At 44.5% G+C, this 26,711-nt stretch overlaps 1 protein-coding gene across 1 annotated transcript in view; it reads right to left on the reverse strand.

The window, feature by feature from the left end:
• The window catches only part of LOC142774977 (cell adhesion molecule Dscam1-like), a 480,705-nt gene that overhangs the window by 289,841 nt on the left and 164,153 nt on the right, over positions 1 to 26,711 (reverse strand). The window contains exon 2 of the mRNA XM_075876146.1: positions 8,763 to 9,143. Coding sequence (XP_075732261.1) covers positions 8,763 to 9,143 — 381 coding nt within the window. The remainder of the gene's footprint in view (positions 1 to 8,762; positions 9,144 to 26,711) is intronic.

The raw sequence follows: 26,711 nt of genomic DNA on the forward strand, positions 1-26,711 counted from the left end.
TTTTTATTTTTTTTTTCAAAGCCTCGTGTTCACCCTGAAACATGAGCTGCTTACAGGCGAATACTTGTAACAGTGCCTGCATGCCGCTGCTTATCGCCTTTTAGAATTCAGAAAGCCCAGTAAAAAAAAGGGCTTAATATTTCAGGCGCATTGCACACACCGTTTTGCAACAATGGGAAAACTCCAGCTTTACAGAATTCTGAAGCACTTGGTTAACAGCTTGTATCTTTACGAACTGTCAACATCATTTTGTAACTCAAAACTTAATGCTGCAGCACGCTGTCTAAGGTTTACGAGCTTTAAAACTAAACACCATCGATTGTATTGTATGCTCATGAACACGTGGAGGCAGGTATTGATTTTGATTGGCTTTTGTCAGAGAGCACCCGCCGTTCAAGTAGCCTTAAACCAAACTTCACAGGCTTGGTGTGGACTTCGACCCTTTGTGTTGATTCGATCAGCTGAAGAATAACGCGACTATACTTTCTAATAAGTATCCTTTCTTAACGACGCCAACACATACGCAGACCACGTAACCACGACGGCACCACTCATCATTATCATCTTCATTATCAGCCTGACTAAGCTCGAATCAAGACATACACCTCTCCCATTATTCGCCAATAAACTCAATCTTGTGATTTGTGCTGCCACATTATACCTGCGACCATTTTAATCTCATCGGTCCACCTAACTTTCTGTCTCCCCCTCGTGCGTTTGTTTTCTCTGTGAATTCAGTCAGTTACTCTTAACGGCCAGCGGTTACCCTGTTAAGGCGCTACGTGCCGCCCCGTGTCCCTTTATTCATGTTGATTTTAACAATCATATTCTTAACCATGGTTTGTTCCTTTGCCCAATCTGCTATCTTCTTGTCTCTTAAGGTTACACCCATCATTTTTCGATTTCTCGCTGCGTCGTCCTCAATTTAAGCTGAACACTCTTTGTAAGACTCCAAGTTTCTGATTCATAAGAAAGTACCGACAAGATTCAGCGGTTATAAAAATTCCAGTGGAGGTTTAGTGGCATACTACCATTCATTATTTGAGAATGCTTGGCGAATGTGATACTTCTTAGCCTTATTCTTCTAGTTATTTTATTCTCATGAACCCGCTTGGCACTTACTAGCTATGCTAAGAGACATATCCTAGAAAAGCAGAAAAACGTAACACAATTTCTCATAAAAGAAAAAAAAATGAAGAGAGGAAGCTGAGACATAAAAACCAGAAATAAAGATGAAACCAGTTGCGACTAGAGAATATCCGGCACCTCGTTAAGGTAGTAATGAATACCTCGTGCGCGAGGCGGCGGCAACGAAAAAAGTCAGAATGAAGTTCCAGATGGTGGGACGGTCCCACTATACACTCCCTCGCCATCTACAGAGTGCGGCCCTTCGGGCTATAAAATGTGCGGCGCGCCTTTATCCCCCACGTGGCTCTGCTCTCAATCCTCATCAAATCCAGTCCATTTATAACGGCGAGCCTTCTTTCGGCGGCCTGTGGCGGTTTTTTTCTTGCCGACTTGCTCTTCGGTCTTGTCGGCTTCGTCGGCGCGCCTTTTCCGCTTTCCTGGCCGAGCTAATAGAAGTCCGGCTCCTCAAACGCGGGAGTGTAACCCTTTCAGCACGTGCTTGCACAGTACTCACCTAGGATTTACTAATTTTTTTTTCCTCACTTTGTAAGCGTATCTAACAACCTCGCTCCCTTCATAGTGTGTCTCCGACAGTGAGTCTCGAGGCATCGTAGATGAATCGGCTTCTATCAAAAGGTGTCTTAGCGAGTGATAAAACTGGCAATAACCTCACGGGGAAAATGAAAACCGATACAATTTTATGGAGGACACCCGCGAACGAATTTCAGCCCGAGAGCCACGCTGGTCTGATTACTTTTTAAAATACTTTTATGTTTTACTTTGTGAATGTTTTAGAGACTGTTTCCCTACGCACAAGTGTCCCCGCGAGCCTTTAACTAACTGCATTAGAATAAGAGTTGAAAGGAATTAAGATGTTAGTATTGGATGAACGAAACGCTCGGCTGCCCATGGCATGTTTCATTGTGATGGTTTAATACAGCACCACCAGTTATTAACGCGGGTAATCAACACTTTATTTTTATAGTTCCACTTGTCACTAAGACCAGGACAGACTAAATTGTCGCATTAGCCCCCTTATTTAGCGCGATCTTCACAATGGTTCTGCCCATTGCAGCTTCCATAGAAGTGTAGTTCTGACTTGTGCATGTATAATTATATACTTGTGTGGAAGCCATCGTTCTGTAGTTACCCGACCACTGCTCCGATGGCTGCGTTTCTGCCAGCGTTCATGTTGGTTAAGCAATGCTAGTTACGACCGCTGAAAAGGTTACGTCTGTTTTCCACTCATGTTTAATTTATTCCTTATCGCGGAAGTTATTTTCTTTTTTTCCATCGTAGCCGGTGGAGCGATCAAAACGCGTTATTAAATTTTAGACTCATCTCCTTCGTCCCGACTTTAAGGAGCGAACTTTCGTAGAGCAGTAAGAGGAAAAAGTAAGGGCAGTACTAAAGGTTAGAAGAAAAAAGAAGATGAAGGGAATTAGGGAGAAGCCACTCAACCGAGCTCGCGAAAAGCACGAAACACATTTCCGGAGCCGACGGGCCGAGCAACCCAACTCTCAATGTTCTAGATTCCCTGCGAGGAAATTAATGAAAAAGAGTGATTTACAAGAAGAGAACGTGAAATATAAAGGCAAGAGGTAACTCCACCCTCCCTCCCAAAAAAAGTCAGAAATCTCATCAACATTTCTTTCTCTCTCTTATTTTCCCTTTGTTAATGAAAACGGCGTAGCGAGTACGCGAGAACAAAGGAGGTTTCATTAGAGTTTGCTTCCTTGGGATTTTCTTTGTGTAAACGCAAACTAAGCTCAATATAGAAAATGCAGGTTAAAACTAAGAGTTAGAAAAGAAAGCTGGAGAGCAAGGAACCAAACAGATGTCTGTGTGCTTCCTTTAGCTTCTTTTGTATTTTTCTGCATAGTCTGCCTTCCTTTTTCACTTTTCACTATTTTGCGTCCCTTATCCGGTTCCATCCGAGCAGCGTGATCCTTTTTGTTTCTCGCTGGCGTCTTGCTCCCTGCTTCCCTTTCTCCAAACTGTAGCGCCTTGCACAATTCCCCCGAGGCGGTCCGCGCCCGCGCCTGGTCTTCCTAACGGTGTTGCCAGCGGCGGTGGCACCTCTGCTGTCAGCATCCATCAGGAGGAAGGAAGGGAGCATCCGCTCTCCTCCTTCTCAATGCTACATTCTTTGCCCTTTCCCCTTTCTCACCCCCCTACTCCAACACCGTCTTTCTGGCGAGTGAGTGACCATCGCAGCGTAGCGCAAAAAGGTGCGCCTCGGTGCTGCTGCACTGCTGATGCTGTCGTCGTCTTTCTCCCCGGCTTTGCTCGATCTAGCATCTATTCTCGGGAAGAGGAAAAAAGAGAGAGAGAGACTGGTAGAGGGAAGGGTAGGCGCGCTGTCTAAGGTGGCATCGGTGTTGGAAGGTTCCAGCATTTTGCTAGTACCAAAGCGTTAGTGCGCCGTCGCTTGACAGAACGAGGAGAAAGAAATCGGACGCCCGCGTTTCGCCACGTTCACCCGACGCACGCTGGTCAGTGACGCAGACACAGTGTCAGAGCGGGTGCCACTGTTCCTTTGTGCAGCGTGCCGCCACGGGGGCGACGTACCTGGTAATCCGAGTCGCTTTGTTCGCGACTGTTGTCGCCCATCTACGTTTCATCCGCTAAACTTTTCGATTTCTCTTTTACGTGGGTGTCTTTGCGTTACGTGTTACTTTTTTGGCGCCTTGTTTTGGAACTGTCTTTTGTGTTCGCGACTTACACGCCTGGCGACAAAATGGACGCGGTTGCCGGTTTACGTCAGCTGCTCGATAAGATGGTCCGAGTTGTTCACTCGTGGTCCCGTTGTGTTTGCGCTGTCTACGGCCCGTTAGGGACGTAATCATGTCTAAAGCACCCTAAATCTTGACAGCTCTTGCCACTTTTCTGTGGTTTTTGCTCCTTGCGCTCGCTTAGCTTCTTCCCTCACATTCGCTGCTGGCCTCACCGCGAACAATCTAACACTCTTTGGGTTCATACTGATAACTTCGTGGCCGGCCTCGTTTCTCAGCAAATGTCTCCCGGCCTCTGTGACAGCGTAACGGGCTCTGCGAGGGAAAGTCGACAGCGAAAGCCTGTAATCATCAGCTGCAGCCACGCTCTTATTAGGTTTTGCCATGGGCTGTCGCCCTGTGCGTACTCGGGTGCACACTTGCTGGCAGGGGCGACCTGATTGTGTTTCGAGCTCCTTTATCCTACTACCTGTGTTCTAATTTTTCCTTTTTTCCTACTTAATCCTACTTTTTCGGCGGTTTTGTCTTCAGTTGATCTAGCACTGAAACTGCATGTCGTTCCGGCATTACGAATTTCTCTATGCTTAGAATTCTTACATCCGCAATCTTGCGGATTAAGCATCTCAGTAGGGGCAAATTTTTTGTACATACTTGACGCTTGCAACACGCTGTCTTAACACGATTAAAGACGCTCAAAATTCTCGCGTAGTAGCGCGTTCGTGTTGAGTGCTACGTGTTTTACTGCGATAGCAAATATATGGGCACTCCCGGCTGGCTTTTCCACCGGCGTCCGCGAGCACCGTCTTTAACCGTATATGCATACGTATCTGTATATATTAAAGTGAAAGAAAAAAAATTCAGACAAAGACTCTGGCGCGTGGAATCAAACGTCCCACCTCCTGCTTGAGAGTGCATGGTGTTAGCCACTGAGCCACGAAGGAGCACCTTAATCACTGCTGAAACGGCAAGCTGTTTAAAATTATGAGATCCGAAAGCTTCGCCTTTAGGAGTCAATGCAATAGCGACATGATGCTCCTAGTGCGTGCTTCAAACACATTGCATATTGCCAGGATGCGCTGGCGCGCGCTCGTACGTATCTCAAAGCGCGAAGAATTGTACGCCTTGGGCTTTCACCGAAAGTGTTTTATTGCAGTTACGGGATGCAAAAACTTCACTGCACTCGCTGCGCAATCTCTTTTTGCGATCAGGGTGTGCTTTTGAGACACAGCAAAGTAACAACTAAAACACTTATTCGCGTTACTGTCTACCTGTGAGTACTTTTCGTGCGTCATTCGTGCGTGAGCTACGCGGGGCATGTTTCGATCTGCTTGCCATTCTTCGCGTTACATTCAAATTTGTGGCTATCACATTCATTGCTATGCCTTTGTGGCAAAGCTGTGACTTTTTTCTCTTCTTTTTTTGCGTTAAGACAGTGCGTCACAAGTATCAAACTTACCGACTAGAAATGTTTTCCTTATGAAGCTGTCTCACAGACAAAACAAAAATGCGATGCTAAGAGTGTAAACAAATATTTCGGAGTGTTCCCAGCACTGTTGGCATGTCTTCTTGGCAGGTCTGATTGTTCGCTAGGAGAATAATGCATTGCACTCAAGAACGCCCATTCTAATGCGAGCATCTCCTTGAACTTGGTAAGTAGTCCTTTCTAATTGAAGCCAGCAAATCAACAACTTACACCATTCGAGTTCTTACGCAGAAGATTCGAGTAATTTTTTTTCAACAATTACCACTCGTAAACCTCGAATAAACTATCACCCTGTGTGTACTTGGGTGCACACTTGCTGGCAGGGGCGACCTGATTGTGTTTCGAGCTCCTTTATCCTACTACCTGTGTTCTAATTTTTCTTTTTTTCCTACTTAATCCTACTTTTTCGGCGGTTTTGTCTTCAGTTGATCTAGCACTGAAACTGCATGTCGTAACATAAGCGTGCCGTCCTGCAGCACGCGGCGTAATCCGTTCGGAGTAGCCGAGGCGACCAGGACATCTTGTTACTTGTCCCCCCTTATGTAATGCCTTCGGGCCTTTAAGCGCGAAATAAATGAAAAAAATGAAATAAGTTTGCTCGTTGGTACGGTATATTTGAATAACAATGGTAGCGCATGGTAACGGGACACAAGAAGAACACGCAGACACACATACAGTGCTACGTAGCGGTGTGTGTGTATCCGCGTCCTTCTTTTGTACCGCTACCTTGCGCTAGCATTGCTATTCAAATCTCTGGTATGCAAGTTATCGCCCGCGTGTTCTTTTTGCGGAAACAACTTATGATCACCACGGTAAAGTCATCTGCAGCAAGTGAACCGTTTTTCTGCCCGCATTATCGTATCTCAACTTCACTTGCAACACAACCGGGTCGTTATGAAAAACAGACCACGTCTCGAGCATTCCGTAAGCAAATAGCAAGCCCGGCTGGACAGCAACGCTTACTCGAGCAACCAGGGAATAAATTACGGCAAGTCGTCGTCATCGTCGGCGGCGCACGAAGTAAGAGCGGCAACAATTAACAGCAGGTGTCACGTACTTAATCAGGACCTACGTTGTCGGCGACACACCGGCGACATCACGCGAGCGATCGCCGTACGTGCTTAACAAGAAGAACATTAAATAAACAATCACATTCTATTTTCAGGTGAAGCAGAGACTCAGCAAAAGACGGTGCTGATCTCTTCTTCACTTTGTTTTCTTTATTTATATTATTGATCGAGACCAGTGCCACAAAATGTTGGCGTGTTTCGAGTACATCCGGTAAAAGAATTAAAACCGAGCATTGACGAAGCTAGCGGCTTAAAAGCGTACGTGCGCAGTGCTTCCTACGCTCGCTTCATAAATATTTCCTTGCTACTGCAGAGTCGAAGGCAGTATCGCACACCGGCTCGGAGCCCACTAATCGGCCATGAGAGATTCCCCTACCCGGTTGTTCCAGTTTAATCGACCGGCTCCTAATGACCGGCTGCTGTTTAATGCTTTCTTAATGACAAGAGCCGACCGGTCACCGATATTTCTTTCTGCCGAAGTGCCGCGCTCGTGTGAGCTGCGCACTGCGGAACTCGGGTGATTAGCGGGACTGGTGTCATTATGTAGATACCTCTCTCTCCCCCTCGCTTCATTGTCACCACCATTGTTCGTCTCGTAGTCAGTTTGCTACTGCGGAGCCAGGAAGGACATCTTCCGGCGTGCTTGCAGGCATGCTCGAACATCGCGCAAACAGCGTTAGACAAAGCAATGCACAGCGTCGTACTAAGTTCGAAGGTGGCCGTCGCGCGCGATATGGCATCTTGGAAGGGATAACGAGAACGAGGTTGCTGATTATCTGTTCGCGCCTCCCAATTTTTTATCATAATTTCCATTTACCGAAAAAGAGGGTAAGCACTAGACATACCTTTGAATCTCTCCCTTGCTTTCTCCTAGGAATACCCCTCCTCTCGTAGGACTTGATTACAACATTGCCTCATCGATGCGACAAAGTCGTTTGCAGCATCAGTGCTCGGGATAAGTGTGGCCGTTAACTGATGCAAAAGGCCTTAATGTCGTTGCATATTGTTGCAAAGACGCGTAGATGGCGTAGAAGGAAGTTTGCTCAACTGAGATGATGACGCGTTGTGACGAGTGTGATTAAAGATCATCGCATAATTTTCGTCTTCACAGTTACCATCAGTTGTTTTTCTGTCTTTTTTGTTTGCTCAAATGTTGTAGTGGCGCGTTTTTTCTTGTATAAGCTCTGGACTTACCACAAACTTCAGCGCAGAAAAGAGAGGCCTGACAATACGATAATCATTGGTGATTAAGAAAAAAAGCTTTACTGTTGATTACGATGCTCTGTGATGCTAAATGGTAGTGCAGTTGTACACGTGTTCAAGTAGGCGATCCTTCAAGACATAGAACTGAAGAAACATGTCAGCACGTAAAATACAGATCACCCTTTATTTTACTGTCTTATTTTTATTATCTACTATACTGCTGTTTATCAAATCAGATTTTTTTTCTATTGTATGCAAGGTTTTCGATTTTATTTTTTTTTTGTTCGGTGGCACAAACTGTAGTTGCCGACAATGCTTTAAATATTTTTGTTGCTGTTATTTTTTGATGGTCAATGCTGTTCTCTATTCAAGTTCCTTAAAAGAGGGACGTTGCATGGTTTCACGTGCGCTGCTCACGAGATTTTTTTTTACCGCGCTCATTCACTCGGTTACGGCGATGGGCACCACGAGGGACAACGCTGTAACCAAAAGCGCGTGTTTAAGAGCTGAGCTCTAAAAGCAGATAATTCATGACCGCACCACCATTTAGCAGGAGTAGGCGGACGTTGGGACTACACGATGTGCCGATTGCTCTATTAGGTGAAAAAAATTGATGCTTCATGAAACAATAAAAGTGATTATCAGCCAGTGGCATCATGATCTTAGCGATATAATGTGTTGAGATGCCGTCACTTACGTCATTTTGACATCACATAACATGTCGTTACATTGTGACGTCATTTCATGTCATCATCGCTTGGTCGGGGGAAAATTTCTAAGTCTATGCAAAGAATCAAAGGACACAGAACAATTTCACTGTCTACAATTTGGGTGACAAGGTAAAACCCGGTTTGGTTGCCTAAAACCTTGGAGAAGGGCAGTGGGAGGTCATTAGAGGCGTGTGCGCGCAATCTCTCACACATAAAGTATTTGACGAGCATGGGGCATTGCTGACTAATTCAACTTGATACGGAGCGTAATCGTGACGGCCACGTGTGTTGTTCAACAGTGTAGGGAAACGGCCTACCTATTGCGTTAGGTCTTAACAGTTGTTCAATAACAACCTATGAACAGATGTGCAATACAATCTTTACATACAGGTGTTTAGGCGCTCATGTGCTAGAGATCCAAATCAAGGTTTACCTGCTCGAACTTTGACATCTCTGCTGACGATGGTGCCGATGCTGTTTGTGGCCGAGCAGCGATACGTGGCGTGGTGAACGTCGGCTGCGTACTCGCTCTCTCCGAACGCCCGGAACATGAGCGTGCCGTCCTGCAGCACGCGGCGTAATCCGTTCGGAGTAGCCGAGGCGACCGGGACGTCTCCCGCACCACCCTTTCCGGAAGAGGCACTTCCTTTAGATACGACGCCACTCTGAGAGTCCACGGCATGACCTTGGTGCGTGTGCCACGTGACCAGGGGTTTAGGGGAACCGGACACTGAGCAGGGAATCTGGGCTCCCGTAGCATTGCTGAACACCACCCGGTTTGGAGGCTCCACAAGGAACACAGGTCGTGCGAGCTCTGCGGGCAGAAAGAGGGAGAAGGAAACACAAAATGAGGGATGGCCACGCTGTGCTGCTAAAAGGAGAACTAGGAGAAGTTGGTGGGACTTTGTCAGGCGTAAGTATGTGTTTCAGTCTACACAGAAGAGAAAATAATGCTGTGGGTGTTCAGGATATCTCGAGATGAGAATTGTCGCCAAAACCTGCGAACTGAACTCTATTACAGGGACACTTTATAGAAATTTTATATAGAAGCCACTCATATTGAAGGTATTCAATTAGCATAATTAAAACGACTTCATGAGGTGCGCGTTCTTCGGTGCATAAGAAGAAAAACTGCTAACATATCAACACCACTGCTGATGTCATGCCAAGATAACTGGCATGACGGGTATACGACATCAGGGTATTGTTAGGTTAACTTTTCTTTTGATATTCAGATAGACTCCTAGTGGCACAATAGGAACTTAAATTTCATTTTATAGAGCACGTCAGAGCAGCGCAATATTAAGAAAAACATACCACAAAATTTAGGGTTAAAGAGCGTCGGTTTATTTCTATATCGGGAGAAGATAATGATTTCTATATCTATATCGGGAGAAGATAATAACACTACTATACAATCTTTAAGAAAGCTTTGGCCGGAGAATGATAAATGATTTAGACCATGCAGATACTCGTTACCGCCCCACCAATATCTTGCAATGCTTTCGCTTTTGAGCAATGCTTTCTCTGTCGCAGACGTTTCGTAGTCACCTCGGTTAACTGCAAACTACTATTAAATGACTTTAAACTCAACAATTATGGCTCTTTCCAAGAGAATACGCGGGAAGTGATTTTGCTTATTTCTAAGGTAGGTTTTCAAAGCGCTTAGAGATTAGCAAAAGCCTGATGACTGTTTAGCCCAGAATATCACAACTGAAGTGTAGGGCAACGTCCTGGCTAACAAGTGAGATAAGCCGAGCCGCACTCGTCTATTCGTATGAATTAGTCACGCCCAGAGAAGGACTGACAGGCGCGGATGAGAAATGAGCCACGTTGACAGGTGGGTGCATAGCCGCTGCTGTTCCTCGTTAAGCAGCCACTCCCACGCTTTTTCCTCGTTTCTATCTGGCATATGAGATGGCTTCGCTAATGGCTGCATTCCATATTCTATGGCAACGAAACGATGGAGGTTTCTGTGTTGATGCCACCCACAGGAGTACAGGAGTCGTTGGTAGTAAACATTAGGTTTCTCTTCCAATTACTCTTTCTGTCATTCTGTCATTTGTCTCTTTCATTCTCTCTCTCTCTCTCTCTTTGTTGGAGGCGAAAGCAAAAACATGGGCACCATGCAGTGTATTCAGGTCCATCTTACGGGACATAGGTTAGTTCACGTGAGAAAAAGATAAAGTTTCTTTTTGGGGACATTTGCGGCAACTGAAAAAGCTTGCCTGCAGTGCAAAAATAACAAGCGCTTTATAAATATTCATTGTCACCCCTGCGCTCCTGGGTTGAGAAGCCCAGCTTATGACCCGAAAGACTTTACGGCGACAGCGGGATCGAAGATGAGCTCTGCAGTTACCGTTCCTATACATAAGATACCAAATATTTTTATGGAGGAGAAATACTGGAAAGCGCCAATTTCAGCTGACACTTACCATACGGTCAAAATTACCATCAGTCATCCATTTTGATGTCTGTAATAATAGCCTAAGCAGCCATATATGGTCAACTTTTATAAACATCTTGACAGCACGATAAAAATACGTTATATAACAGTATAGAATACTGTTTATTTTACGCCACATGGTTCCAAAAAGCGTACTTAGTGGTATAGGTCGGCTATGCCAGTTTATACACAGCGTGAGCTACCTTCTGGCGACGCTCCTTTGCTCGGCGTTCCTGTATTTGCTCCGGTGCCTCTACCGCACGCTTAGCCTTCGTCTGTTTGTTCCTCCTATGCTCAACCACTGATGTCGAGAAACAAGTTCGTGATCCTGTGAGTTAAGGTTCTCCGCTTTTCTGCACCACTGGGCCGCTATTTCACTATCCTTCTGCATGGCTATACCACACTGGCCAACTCTCCACTGATACCTCTGCGCATGAGCGCGAAAAAGAAGGCGCTGTCAAGGAGGTCTGGCACAGGCCGGCTACTTCGCAATAGAAACACGCAGCTGGGCACACGCCGGCGCCCTTGCGCCTGCCGTGGCTATGACGTCACTCCTCCGGAATGAGCAGACTGCGGTGGTGGCGGCTCCGGCGTGCTAGCGGTGCGCCGAGTGACGTCGCTGTTCCTCGCGCATGCACAGCATGGCTTGCGGTAAGCCACGTGAGACTGCTCAATTTAGGCCAGTGTATTTCAAGCTAAAAAAGTAGCTAAAGATTGATGTTTTCCTTTTTTTTACGCTATTTTTGTATCTGAACGTACCTGCACATACTAAAGAGCCTGTAAAGCGTGCTTTGCCTGTAGAACGCGCATGTTGACGAAGAAGAGGCCCTTAGGAGACATAAAGGTTACTTTTAGGATCAAAACTGCTTGTTACAGTACAATTATAGTCGAGGAAGTCAAGTGAAAGCTTGGGATAAATTTGCAAGTTTTATTTCAGTTGCGTTGCTTTCAAAAAAACCTACTATTGCGTCTAATGAGCGTGCTTTGGCTGCACGTTAGGCAAGTTTGATGCCACACTACTATCGTATGGCAAGTCCCCTACAATAATGCCCGTTGTGCGTTGTAGTTATCTGAATGATTAAGTCTCGAGAGAAGAGGACTTTAGGGGGCACACACAGGGCCAATAAGCGAATATTATTTCTATATTGCTATTATCTGCAACGTATCAGCTTCTTTAAATTACTTTTAGAGTCACAGAGGTGAGGTCGAAGCTTGGGTTAATTAGCTACTTTGCTTTTTCTTTTTTTTTCTTTTCCCTCTCTTCCCTGTTTCTAAGTTTTCTTGACCCCTTCTCTAATCCCCCCGTGTAGGGTAACCAACGGGATGTCTTTCTGGTTAACCTCCCTGCCTTCTTCTTTTTGTTGCTTCCTTCCTTCCTTCCGTCTGCTTGCACTGCTTTCCCACAACTGAAGTGATGACGTACCTGCAAAGTGTGCTCTTCCTGTAGAGCAAATAGGTTTAAGAAAAAGTAGACTTTACCAAACTTAATGATACTGTTACTGCGTTGGAATACCGTTGTGACAGCACGCATGGTTCAAACTTTAAAGCTTTATTTTAGGACTGAAATAGAAAATCATTGAATTGCAAGCTTGCTTTTGATGAGGATCCTTAGCAAGTGCAAAGAAATAACTCGAAACACATTAAACAATCTTTGTCACCATAGGTGCTATACGAAAGGTGACAAATGCACTACATAACTTAACTGTTATTGGATTAAGCACAAATAGAATTAAAATTTCGTGAAGCACCGCATCTGCTTGCAAGTGTACAACGAAAGCTTTGTAAAAAAGAGATACTGCTTGAGAGTACCCATTTATAACGGCATGGAATCAATTACAGTGCACAGTGATGCCGATGCATATATTACATTTTAAACGTTGAACAGGCTAGTATTCTGCTAGTTTTACGAATATTGATGCTCCATAAATCGAATGAAGACGTTGTAATGCAGCATATATTCTTAGTGCTACTGTATGGATGTGTTTCACCATGTCCATTGCCTTAAAATATGCTTTTTGTGTGTTACCTTGCATGTTAAAACCTTGTTCTAAATCACAAACTCTAACTCAGTCTTTTTTTTTTGAAGCTGCGGTGCATTTTGTTCTCACTAAAAACCAGAATAGCTACCTGTCCAAAAAGAGCACAAACGTGTTGCCTTCAAAAAGACGATAAGGCACACCACCTGATATTTTCATTTAAACGTGATTACCTGTCCACTCATACAAGTATGCGAAAAGAGGGAGCTGACTGAGATCCAACTTGCGAAGCGATGTCATTGCAATATGAACAATGAGACTAATACGTTAGGGCATTCAATGATACGCAATTATTTCCAAACTGCGAGTTATGCTAGGAACATTGAAATTATAGCAAAAAAAGGTAGAACGATATATTTGGCTCGGTGTGCTCGAAGGATCGAAGCTCAACCGAACTAATATCACAAGGTATGGTTTCTATGTGCTTAAGCTACCTTACTGAACCTGATGTAAAAATGACTTTGATGCTTTCGAGCAATGTATTTTGTACAAAGGCAGTCCTTTACGTTTTCATGGTTGTTATCATCCAAATCTACCTTCTTTAGCTTAAGCGCAACCAACGCAATATATCGCTATGCTTGCGGCTTGAAAACACTAATATCAAACGACATACGTCAGCGAAAGTTTAAACAGACCTACAACGTACGCCCAATTCCCAAGTATTCTAATAAATTTCCGAAAAAAAACCTCCCTGATGTCATTTGCGCGCGAAAATTATTCCCGCGAGGACGGTATCGCGAGAGTGCAGTAGGGTGATGAAAGTTCCGAAAAGTTATAGGATAGTGAGATGAAGCAATACTTTTGCTCGTTTCGTCTTGCTGTGTATATTTTATAGCATGACTTTGTCATATAAACGATGTGTACGTACTGTAACATTCATCCTGGTGGCATGGTTCAATAAATCTCCAATAGTTCAATGTACTTGTTTCGCGTGCAGCTGTGAGAAGCGGTACCATGATCCCAGAGTACGGAGGCTAATTGCGAACAAAAAGATAGCGTGTTCAAGTTGTATTTCTGTGAAACAGAGTAAAAAACATGGTTAAAATAGTCATAGTGTTCGAACAAGGATAAAATGCTGAAACGAGATGGTCATTGACTCTCCATTCAGTCTAATTGAAGGAACATTTGCGTACTCTTAAGGAACAGCCATAGCCGATTTATTTATTAACGGAGCATTTGTTATGCCTCGTTCTTGAGCGAACATTGTCGAACGTGTGTATCTGGCTGTATGTTCAGGATTCGGAATTGTTTAGAAAGAATAGGACGCCATGACATGTGCAATGTTAAGTCAATTTTGTGGAAATTACATTCAGTAGAGGATCCACCACGATGGTCTAGTGGCTAAGGTGCTCGGCGGCTAACCCGCAGGTGGTGATATCGAATCCTGGCTGCGGCGGCTGCATTTTCAATAGGCGTAAAAATGCTGTAGACACGTGTGCTTAGATTTGGGGGCACATAAGAGCCCCAAGTGGTCTAAATTTGCGGAGCCCTCCACTATGGAGTCTTTCACACTCGTATGGTGATTTTGGGACCTTAAACATCTATATCAATCTTCAACATTCAGAAGAGCTTGCGTGGGGGCTAGTTGGAAAATTTTGTAGAAAAAAAGGCATAGCTGCCAAGATAAGAGCACGAGGTACAGGAACTACACAGACGAAGTGCAATAGTAGATATCGAGTTCAGCAGACATCGCCTTCTGTTAAAAACTTTAGCCTATATCTCCCTTGGTCAAACTCGCATGGTAGTTTACGGAACACGGTTCGTCTCTTCGGTCGCTAGAAAGTCGAAAAAAATTTTCAAGAACTGCATGCGTCGTTTCTTCTCAATGAAAGAGCAGTGTTAAACTTCAGTCGCATGAACTGCGACAGCCACATGAAAGAAAGAACTGAAGTGTAAAATGGCATCACGCTTGAAGCAAGAAAAATCTGCGGGCAATATATAAGCAAAATATGACATCACTCGGGTGGTAGGCTGTGTGTCTTCCATTGTTCGAGGCAACTCAGTCCTCCTCTCCAGGGAACGTCGCCGTAAAATGGGCATTGGATGCCGTAAAATGAAAACTTTAGAGCTAACACCAACGGTGCCACCATTCTCGTGCGATATATCTCGTTGGGCTTTCTTCTAAGCAGGCTACAATAAACGCTGTCAACTAAAGAACTAACATGAAGATGCAGAGGAGAAGAGAGCGTTTCCATTGCATTTACGGCCACCAAAAGAAGCCATAAAGAACACCTAGCTCCAGTCACTCGTTCCCACACTCAGGAAAAGCAACACAAAGATGTATGGTGAAATAGGCCTTGATCGTAGCAACATAATTAACTTTAAAAAGGCGTTTACTCCTCTATGGGGATAAACAAAATCTATAATGACCAAATTAGGAAAGACGCAACAAAACACCTGCAAGTCGCTTAACCTACATTGGTGTTTTAAAGCAAATTGGAGTGAAAAAGGATCGAAGTGAAGTTCGGGATGCGGAAACAAAGGGCCCGTGCCACAGCTAGGTCGAAGGTAGCAAACGTACCACATAAAATAAAAAGAAAAAGGCATTGTTTTGTGCTTTCGAACTGAAAAAGGATCCTTGAAGCTAGTAGTGCGGGCGTGATTAATGATCTGTGTCGAGCCAACTGTCGGGCCGCTTTTTATCAGTCGAGGACAACCCCTGACTCTGCGAAAACACAGCAAGTGACTTGACTGCGCACAGAGCGTTTCTAAACGGGAATCGAAGGCACCGAACGAGGCGAACACAAAGCAAGGTTCAGTTTTAACGCTTGTGTGAGCACAGCAACAAAACTTACAGCAAGGTCATATTTGACGGAGAACATGGTTCATTTCTTTTTAATACTTTTTTGTGTATATTGAGGCTGCTCTAGTTATCACATTTATTTACAGAAAGTGTCAACCAGTTTTCTTATTTATAATGATTAAAGCTGAGTTATTACCATAATTGCAGAAACAATAAAAAGTATTGAACTATATTCTACCCCAAGTGCGTATTCGCGTAAGGTGACTCCTTTTCTTTAAGCTTGCGTGTACTGCAAGCTTATATTTTGAGCAATATTTCAGGCATAATTGCAGATTGGTTTGGCAATTATGAGGGGTCTTCTGTGACTTAGCCTTCAATTGGAAAATATGTGAAACCGCGGTGTGTCCTTTCCGCCCTGCTAAGAGATGGTGACTTCCCAAGGCCATGAACGGCTATGTTATCACCAATATGAATGGGATAGTTCAGGTGGCGGAGGAGTTCTATAGAGAGCTGTACAGAAGCCGAAACAACCAGGATGATGTCGTAAAAAACCAAGAGGGATTAGAGATCCTTCTAGTAACGGCAGTTTAAGTAAGAAAAGCTCGAAAAGGAATGCAAAGAGGCAAAGCCGCTGGTGAGGATAAGGTAACAACGGACCTGCTGAAAGATGGTGGTGAAATTGTGTTAGAAAAGCTGGACACCTTACATACAAACTGTCTCTTGACGAGAAGGGTACCAGAACCTGAGAAGAACGCAAGATGATCTAATCCAGAAGGAAGGACACGCCAAGGACTTGAAAAATTACAAGCCGATCAGCTTACTGTCCGTTCTCTACAAACTATTTACAAAAATATTAACTAACAGAATAAAGGCAATATTAGGATTCCCTCAACAAAAGGACCAAGTAGGATTTCGTACAGGCTACTCGGCTATCAATCAGGTGAGAGATATATTCACGGAATACAACATACTCATATACAAAGCTTTCTTAAATTACGAGAAAGCGTTTAACTCAGTTAAGACATCCACAGTGATGCCGGCTCTACTGAATAAGGGGGGTTGCGAACCCTATACATAAACGTAGTAGGAGAAATTTACAGCGGATCCAGAGCCACCATAGTTCTCCTTAAAAAGCAACATAATACTAACATAGAAGGCAGGGAGACACGATCTCTCCAATGCTATTTACCACGTGTTTACAGGAGGTTTTCAGGCCCCAGATTGGGAATTCTTCGGAATACGAGTTAGTGGAGAGTATCTTAGTAACCTTCAATTCGCTCATGACATTGTACTGGTGAGTAACTCAGGGTACAAACTGCAGCTCATAATTACTGATCTATACACGGAAAGCAGGATAGTTGGCATGAAAATTAAAGTGCACAAAACTTTGTGATAAGTGGAGAAACGCTGGAAGTTGTAAAGGAATATTTCTACTTAGGAAAGATAGCAACCGCGGACCCGAACAATGAGAGTAAGACAATTAAACGAATAAGGATGCGGTGGATCACATTCGAGAATTTTCTCAAATCATGAATGGCAATCTGCCACTAACCCTCAAGAAGAAGGTATATAGCCGCTGCATCTTGCCGGTACTTGCCTTGGGAGCAAAGACCTGGAGGCTCACATCGAGGGTTCAGCTTATGTTGAAGACGACGCAGCCAGCGATGAAAAGCATAATGATAGGTGTAACCATTACAGAAAAGAATAAAACAGAGTTGGTCAGGGAACAAACCAGGGTAAAAGATGTCATCGTTGAAATCAAGAAGAAGTGGACTTAGGCCGCGCACGTTGCACGTAGGTAGGATAACCGTTGGTCATGAATGGTAATTTACTGAATTTTCAGAGAAGGCAAACGCACGAAGGGGAGACAGAATAGGTGGGCCGATGAGAATAAAAAAGTTCGCAGGTGTAACGGGACAGCAGAAAGCACAAGACCGGGTTGATGGGCGGATCATGGGAGAGGCCTTTGCGCTGCAGTGGGCGTAGTCAGGTTGATGATGATGTTTTTGTTGTTGATGATGATGATTTCCCAAGGCAATAGGGATAAACAAAAGCATGCTGAATTTGTCTTTTTCAGTGTTAGGTGTAACGTATTGTGTATTTGCAGCCTGCAATGCCAAAGTGCTTTCTTTTTTTTTCTAGGGATCAAGATATCATATATATCGACAAATAGCTGTATATAACAGTTCATATTTCCACCTTTCTCGCCAACTGTCGCAGCGAAATAACCATAACTTGTCCGCAACTGTTCTCCATTCCGTGGTATCCTTTTTTTTCTGGCTCTTTCCCATAAATCTTCTGTTACTTTCTCACACAACAGCGCAGCTACTTGCTTTATTGAGAAGCAAGAACAAAAGCAAAGAAACGCAGAACAACACAAGGACTCTCGAGGGAAACTCAAGGTTGTTGCTTGCAACGTAAAACATGCCCGTTCTGGGGAAACAAATTCGCTCATGTAGCAAAGTTGAGAATGGAAAGAACGCACTATTTATAGACCTAAATCATGTTAGCAAACCTCTTATTAGTGTCCAAAAGTATACGAAACATGGGAAAAAGCATGTTTTCTAAGCCGATCCGAGAAAGAAAAAAATCTACGTTCCGGGAGGCGATTTTCATAAAAGCACGGACAAAAGGAATCGAACGTCGTCGGCGGTAACGAGGCAGCGCAGTGAATAGCAGACTAGCGCACATTGCGAGCCTTCCCCCTGCTTCCACACTCGTCGCTTTTCTCCGGAGACAGGCTGCGCCTCATAGTAGAAAAGGCGAGCGGAAAAGATGCAGACCTAGGATGGAAGAACAGGAAGAGGGTTGAATGGGCGCAAAGAGTGGAAGGTGGCTGGGCTTGCAAGGGATGGAGAGAATATTGCGCGAACGACGGAATAAAATGGGGGGGGGGGGAGGAGTGCTGCCTTGAGTGTCGGTACGAGATTTGTGATAGGCTCTCATCCCCTCTTTTTCCCTTCCACCCTTCTCGGTGCTTCCTGTCCGTGCAGGTCAGCGGGACAAATTACACCCCATTTATCTCTTCCTCCCAGCTGGCCAGCCAGCCCGCCACCCACGCTGAGGCTTCGCGCGAGCAGGTCCTCTCCGTGGCGGCCCTTGGCTCGGCCTGTCTCGGACGAACAAGCCTCGCACTGTGTCAGAGAGGGGAGAGGGTCGCCAAACAACGCGTTAGCGCTGCGAGATAGTGCAGCGGCGCGTGCTCAAAATTAAACTAGTGCTCCTAACAGATTTCAAAGAACCGTGCGCGCATCCTAAAGAAGGCGCCGTGCTCTTCGATGCCCATCTCTCTCTGAGAGTGCGGTGGCAGTGATAAACTTGACTATTTAGGAGAGAAGAATCCCTGGCACTGTGCATGTGGTCGTAAAGCTCCTGGGTAAGATGGGTTAACTGTAGTGCACTTCTCTGAACTAGCAGTTGCTCTGAAGCGCTGTAACACAATCTCCACCTCCTGCTCATTGCTGTGCAGGTTCTTCGTTTCTTTGGAAGAGTAGTTCAACCAAATTCAATCACACACAATTTAGTTATGAAGTCTTGCATGTTTACGAAGATGCTTAATAAAGTGGCTATCGCGCATACATTTTTTTCTTGTGAAGGAGCTTACACACTTGTCTGTATAGATTGTAGGGATGTGAAAAATTTTTCATCAGGTGTGTCGTGGCTAATTCTTATGGTCTCCGTACGTTTTGACAGAACTGTCGTAGGATATGCACGTGGTCTTCACTTCGAGTGAATCAATAGTATGCTCAAGGGCTACTTGAAGCTTTTTGTCAAATAAAACTTTCATCTAAATAGTGTTCACTTCAAATAACACGTATACGTCCGCACAAACTTCAGTTGATGCACGTTTAAAAAGTGAATTGAGGTTCTGCGTGTTTATCTCAAGCGGATCTGAGATCTGATAGAACTCCACAGTGTTTCTGATTATTCATCTGTTCTTCGTTAAGATTGAACTTCTTTTGCCGTCACAATCAAATGCAATAACACGCATGTTGTTGAAATATCACGTAACACTTCTAACTGGCCAACACATCATGCTAATAGAATTAATGAAGATACCGCTCTTGAGTGCCATTTTATCCTGATCACAGTAACTTTTCACAAATGTTAAGAGGAACACTGATTAAAACATTTCTTTTCATCTAGTTCTCAAAATAGGTACCTGAATTTTAAAAGTTAGCATCCATACATAATGGGCAGGCTATCAACAAAAGGAAGACAAATAGATATAAAAGAGAAATGCAAGAGAACTAACGGAAATTACGTTTCGTTTATTATCCTACCATACCGGGAAGACGAAAGCCACTACTGCTCCACAACTACTCAAAAAAAGTAGTAAAGCCTTTCTAACTTATTTGAAGCAAAAGTTCGAATTCGTGTTTCAAGAATCTATAAAGAGTGATTTTCAGAAGTTTGGCGTTCTAAGGTTGTCTGTTTCGACAGTGACCAATCATCAAAACGGGCAAATCGTACTGCTAGTGATAGCTCTTACGCGTTGTTTCGACGACAGCGGTGATGAGCACGCTCGATGTTTTTCTCGACACCGCGGGGACTGCACGAAGCATTGTCATCCACCACAACTCGAAAAGCAAGAATGGAGCCCACACGGCACATAATTCAGAAAAGGTCCCAGCATGCTATTGCGCTTACGTTTATTTCTGTGACAGTACGGAAAGCAGCATCGCATATTAGCCGTTCAGCTTTTAATGCGTAACACTCATGCAAACCTACAATCTTCGCTTCACGTCATTTATTGCACTGCGCTTACAATGAACCGCTGTGTTCATCTACTACAAAAAAAAACTGTCAATGAATAGCTAGCGAAAGGAAGCACGCTTCCCAGCAGTCATGCATGGCATAAGCTGTATTAAGTATTCGAAGTCTATAGGAAGGAATGAGGTCTAGTAAGTGAATGGCTGCGATTATAATAGGCTTTGGTTCTACTTTAGGAGGCATGTTTCTCGGGAGAGGAGCTACCACTCGGGGGTAAGCGTTTCGTGCCGGAGAACTCGTTCTGTTGCGTGTCTCGTTGCGTAGCGTGCAACCAAAAGCTTCCAGGCCTCGAAGCCCGCCTGCCTAAATGTTATCTTGCGTGTCTGCACATGTTTAAAAAGAGGCATTCTCGCCCTGACTTAGAATAGCCTCTTCAGTCAGCACGCTCATAGTGCTGGCCGTAGTTCAGTGGTTATTGCTACGTCGTGGAAGAATTTCATCATGCACGCTTAAACTGAGCACGTTCGAAGGTGGTGTGCCGTAATCAAGCAGTGAAGTTGTGTTACAATAGAATTAGCCAGAAAGAATAGTTGATTTCTGGTTGCAACTAAGAGAAAATTGATGCACATTGAGTGATGTCATCAAATGTGTTGTATGAGTGACAGAGATAGTTGGCTTGATTATTCTCAGCTTTAGCCACGATCGCGGCTTAGCAATTTATATATATATATATATATATATATATATATATATATATATATATATATATATATATATATATACGGCACGCAATTCCCACGCATCCGTATGTCTGTTATGTCAGCCTGTTGCTTCCCGTACTGTAAAAGCGAAGCGCCATCAGGGGTCGAAAGCATGGCTCTTTATGCGATAACGGCAAGTGCTGCCGGAGCACACTGTACTATTTTGTCATCACCTGTTGGCGCTCTCTGAAGTAACTTATGAGAAGCTGAGATTTAGAGCCTCCGAGATTGCTAGTTGTAGTTGTGGCCGTGATCATAAATAGTAAATAAATTAATTGCAAAACGTATAAAAAAGTATAGCAGTATGTCATTGAGCATTGTAATTTTTAACAACGCGCCTTCGTTCTTTCTTGGCTTATGCAGGTAAGCGGTGGTCGTGGAACCTACCCGCTCAAAACGTTATCATTCAGGGACTTCTGGTTTCGTTCGTCGCTTGACTATAGGTTAGTGTGTTGACTAGACAGGGGTGTATATGAATCAAATGAATTGTGATGTGCTTTCTCATGCTTGTTCCGACAAATGCAGTAAGCAAGCAGACAATCTGGATCTCTGTTCTGCAATACAAATTGTGCGAGCTCTAATACTTAGAAGCAGCATTTTTCACCTCAATAATGCATCCATATGTGTTGGAAGTGCCTTAATCTTACAGATACTATTCATTTCAACCGGATTGTGTGACTATTTTATTGAAAAAATTTTGGCAGATCCCACGTACAGTATGAATCGATGATATGTGAAGCAGTAATGAGAAATGTTGATATGTCACTTTAAAATCACCACAACGTTACGAGGTGGAGGTAAATTATGTCGTACATGACTTCCATATCATAATTATGATGTTTGAATGTGTCTTTTACTTTCGTCATATATTCACGTCACGAGATGCCAAATTTAGTATATGTGAAGCTAGCGAAATGGCCACGAGCGCAAATTGAACGTGGTATGTTTTCATGTTCTTGCATGACACGCGTGTCATGATTATCATGTTTGCATCAGTCATATACCTTCGTTATTCGTCAATAACACCGAATTTGTGGAGCTAGCTAACCGGCCGCGAGTGCATCATGAAGGGCCCATTATACTCCAACGTTACGCTGACGCGAACGCTCGCTGGGCACAGCTACGCTATACGTTAGAAAAAAAAAACAGTATATATATATATATATATATATATATATATATATATATATATATATATATATATATATATAATAAGTGTGAATACACTTTATAAGCGACCCCAAACCATCCACCGCCGTCGGCGGCGTCCGCAGTCTTCTCTCTCTCTCTCTCTCTCTCTCTCTATATATATATATATATATATATATATATATCGGTGTCAGTAACGCGCCTTATATCCAGATGGTAGCGTTGCCTCCGGGACATCCATCGCACGACTCGCTCTCAACGGGAGACTGAGAGAGAAGGCGGGCGCGCGAGAGAGAGGGGTGCGCGCAGCTGCAGCGAGCGAGGAGAGCGGAGGAGCGACACCGATATCAGCGTCGCGTCCGTGGCTTATTCGGTAGAGCGTCGCGCTGCGGCCCGCCAACTCCTCTTTTTTTTAAATATAGAGAGAAGACTGCGGACGCCGCCGACGGCGGTGGATGATTTGTGGTCGCTTATAAAGTGTATTAACACTTAAAACGCGAGAACTCTATGGAATACGCCAGGCGCGATCGGCGCGACCACCATCCATCGGCGCTGCCCGATGGCAACCGGCACGAAATGCGACATCCTGCATTTCGCACCGATGCGTTATCCAGACGGCACTGCATCTTCCTCTTTTCGTGACGGTGGGATGCTGGACGCTCTAAAACACGCATTCGTCAAAGCAACGCAGCGCTGCGCGCGCCTGCAAGTATCTGGCAGGACCGGAGCCTGGCGTGGCCTCACTGGCGTGATGCGACGAAACGAACGCCGGCGCGCACGCATGCCGTGTCACGTCGAAGTGCATTGGCGCCTTGACTGTGACATGTGGTAATGTTCTCACATGACACGCATCTCACGGTTATCATGTCTGCACGAGTCACAGGCCTTCGTCATACACTGACGTCACGTAACACCAAATTTGGCATATGTGAAGCTACCAAAACGACCGCGAGCGTATCATGAGTGTCGCATGTGGTCATGTTTTTACATGACACACATGTCATCATCATCATGTTTGGATGTGTCATCTACCTATGTTGTGCGTCCGCGTCACGTAATACCGAATTTCGTACATGTGAAGCTAGCGAAACGGCCGATAGCGCAGCATGCAGTGATGTTATTACATGACATGCAGCACATGTTTATCATGTTTGCACCAGTCTGATACCTTCGTCATTTATTCACGTCCCGTATACCATATTTGAAATAACTGAAGCTAGCGAAACGGCCGCCAGCACATCATGAGCGTGGCATGTAGTCATGTTGTTACATGACACGCATCATATGATTATTATGTTTGCACCAGTCACATACCTTCGTCATTCACATACCGTAAAGCCAAAGTTTGTATATGTTACGCTTGCGAAATGGCCGCGAGTGCACCATGAGCGTGGCATGTAGTCATTTCGTACATGACACGCGTATCTTGATTTTCATGTTAGGGTCTGTCGCTTGTGTCTGCCATGAAATTATGTCATACCATACTAGTTTCGCAACATGTCATATGAACGAAACCGCCGCGAGAGCAGCAAGACCATGAAATGTAAATCATGGCATTAATGACATACATGTAATGATTTTCATATTATGACTAGTCAAATATGCTCGTCATGCAGTCATGTCATACCATACCAAGTTTTTTTGATACATAGATAGACAGATAGATTCGCTCAAAGTCGCTGAAGTTCACTAAGAAATGTTTCGCATTTAAAACTGCACAAAGATTGGCAATGCCAAATTTATATACGTGCGTTGGGCACACCTTTTGATAGTGGCGTCCTGCTGGTGGCGTCATCGCAAAAGTGACTTCCGTTGTCCCGTTGGTTTGCTCTGAAGACGGCGCACTGTCCCATTCAAGTACGATGGAGAAATGGCGTAGTTCCCGAAATGCCGTGCCTGGCACTGGTCAGTGTGCTGGTATGGGCGTGAACAAAAACAGTCTATGGAAGGGTGTGCCGGTGTCATGCGTATTTGTAGGAGCAGTTTTCTAATAACCAATACTCTCTCGGTTGTACATTTTTCCGCGAAGCAGTCTGATTTGGCAATCGGATGTCTTGACAAGTTCACAAGCCGATTCATGTTTTCATGCATCATTTTTTCCTGTCATTGTTGCATTTTGATGTTTGACGCATGACCATAGTTTTAACAAGCAGCCTGACAAACGCTATGTTGCTGTACGCTTCAGTGAAAACCCAATTACCCCGTTCATCCTCGGGCAATTAGTTAGATAGATAGATAGATAGATAGATAGATAGATAGATAGATAGATAGATAGATAGATAGATAGATAGATAGATAGATAGATAGATAGATAGATAGATAGATAGATAGATAGATAGATAGATAGATAGATAGATAGATAGATAGATAGATAGATAGATAGATAGATAGATAGATAGATAGATAGATAGATAGATCGATAGATAGATAGATAGATAGATAGAAAATTGTTACTAGTAATAACAAGAAACTCCAGGGTTTGGCGTTCCAAAACCAACATACGATTATGAGAGTTGCCGTAGAAAAGGGGTTCGGCGTTTTGGGTCATTTGGTGTTCTTTAACGTGCCCTGACAATGCACAGTACATTGAACTCCTTCATTTTTCTTTGATTGAAGTTTGGCCACCAAGGCCGGGATCGAACACACGACCTTCGAGTCAGCAGCCGAACGCTATAACCACTACACGCCCGTGGCAGACAAAAAGGAAGAAAGAGAAAAGGAACGACCGAAAAGAAAAAAAAGAAAAAAAGGGAAAAGTAGGAAAAAAGAAAAAAATATATAAAGAAAAATTATCGAACAGGTGCACACGCGCAATATTTGCTTGACCCCGTTTTACCGGTAGGAAAAGAGGTCATGTTTTTGTGTCAATATTTTTTATATGGGAAGCTTTTTTTACCAAGACGTTTTCGTAGTTGCGAAAAGAATTCTTTCGCCGAGGTAGTGTGATGGTGAGCACCCAACTGTAATGTAAATACCTGAGACAAAATATCGTTTCAACGGCTTTAGCATATTTGACCACTATATCGCTTTAAATGAGTAGACGAACTTCATATATAAGCCGCTCACCACATATTGTTCAAGCCTTTGCCGTGTTGCTTGCGATTACTACGCAGTGCTATCAGTCAAACTTACTAATCGATAGACCAGGTCATAAAACAAAGCCGCTAAAATAAATGTGAGTCCGATAACGAGTTTTACTAAAATAACTCTAAGCACTGGGTATACTTGGACACATGCAACAGCAGATAATTAATGCTCGTGTCACAGCTCCCCGAGAGATATCGCTACAAAATACCGTCTTTGCCTTTCACGAACAGAACGTGAAAAGAGGAAAAAAAATCGATAAGGCAACAAGAAAAAAAGCCTCTGACAGCATCACTGCATTCTTGTACAGTATATATCTCATACGTACAGGCACGACGCCGTTTGCATCACGATGCCTGGCGCCCAGGAGATCATCAGAAGGGGCAAAGGAGGCCAAAGGAGCAGCATCAACAGCTCACAAGAATATGGGGGAGACTGGAATCAATTTAGCGTCGAGGAAGCAAAAGAGCCGACCAGAATGCAGCCGTAACTCGCGCGCAGCCGGTGCTGCCCCGCCAGCTGGCCGCATCATGCACGCAGCAAGGAGGCATTGGGGAATGCAGCGCTTCAGTGAGAAGAGGAGGGGGTCAGGCAAATAGGATATAGTATGGGAGGGTGGGAGGGATGAGGTGCCAGGCGGTGTTTATCTAGCCCAGCGGAGTGATCGACTGACTGAGACGGGCGAACAGGCCATCGTCGCTGTGCCGCCGCCAGCTCCACAACCACCGCTGTATTTCGAAGCGGCGTCGATGTCTCTCTTTCCTTTCTCTTCTCTCCCTTTCTCTATCACATCGTGGCATGCTATAAACTAAGTGGGGAAGGGCAACCCGACGCCCGAATTCTGGCAGGCTCGCTCCGTCCGCGGTTGCCCGGGCGTGGGTGGTTGTAGGGCCGGGCGCCTTCTTCTGTTCCGCTTTTTCCTTCCGTACGCTGGGAGAACCATCTCCTAGATTAGTAGAAGCTGATCGATGAAAGAGTTGTCGCCGTCGATCGGCGATAGGTTCCCCGGCGCGATCCTTCCTTTCCCGCTCCTCAGGCTATACCACCGCCGACGTCGCTGTCGGCAACGATGCCGGGGAGAGTGCGTCGTTCTCTTGGAAGAATGTTGCGAGAATATAAAGAAGAAGGAGGGGGCGAGAAAGAAAAAGCTCCTACGTTTCCTCTAACCTTCTATACACAGGCTGAGCACCTCATTTTCTCGATATCCCCCGTCGCGTTTCTGCCGCTTTTCGCGTGATGTTACGCCTTCACGCAAAAGATACGAGCTTGTACGCCTAGATTTTACGAGCGCATGTCTGGAACATCAGCTGGATTCCTGATTGACTGAACCGCCTTGCGGAGAGAAAAAGCTATTGTAGCTTATTGATCATTGTCGTGCTCTCTTTATTCGCTTCGCAATGAGGTCTTCATGGTCTTTTTTTCATTTCATTTTCACTAATTTCAATTGGAT

This window comes from Rhipicephalus microplus, chromosome 2 (genome assembly GCF_043290135.1).
Source record: "Rhipicephalus microplus isolate Deutch F79 chromosome 2, USDA_Rmic, whole genome shotgun sequence".
Classification (NCBI taxonomy): Eukaryota; Metazoa; Arthropoda; class Arachnida; order Ixodida; family Ixodidae; genus Rhipicephalus; species Rhipicephalus microplus.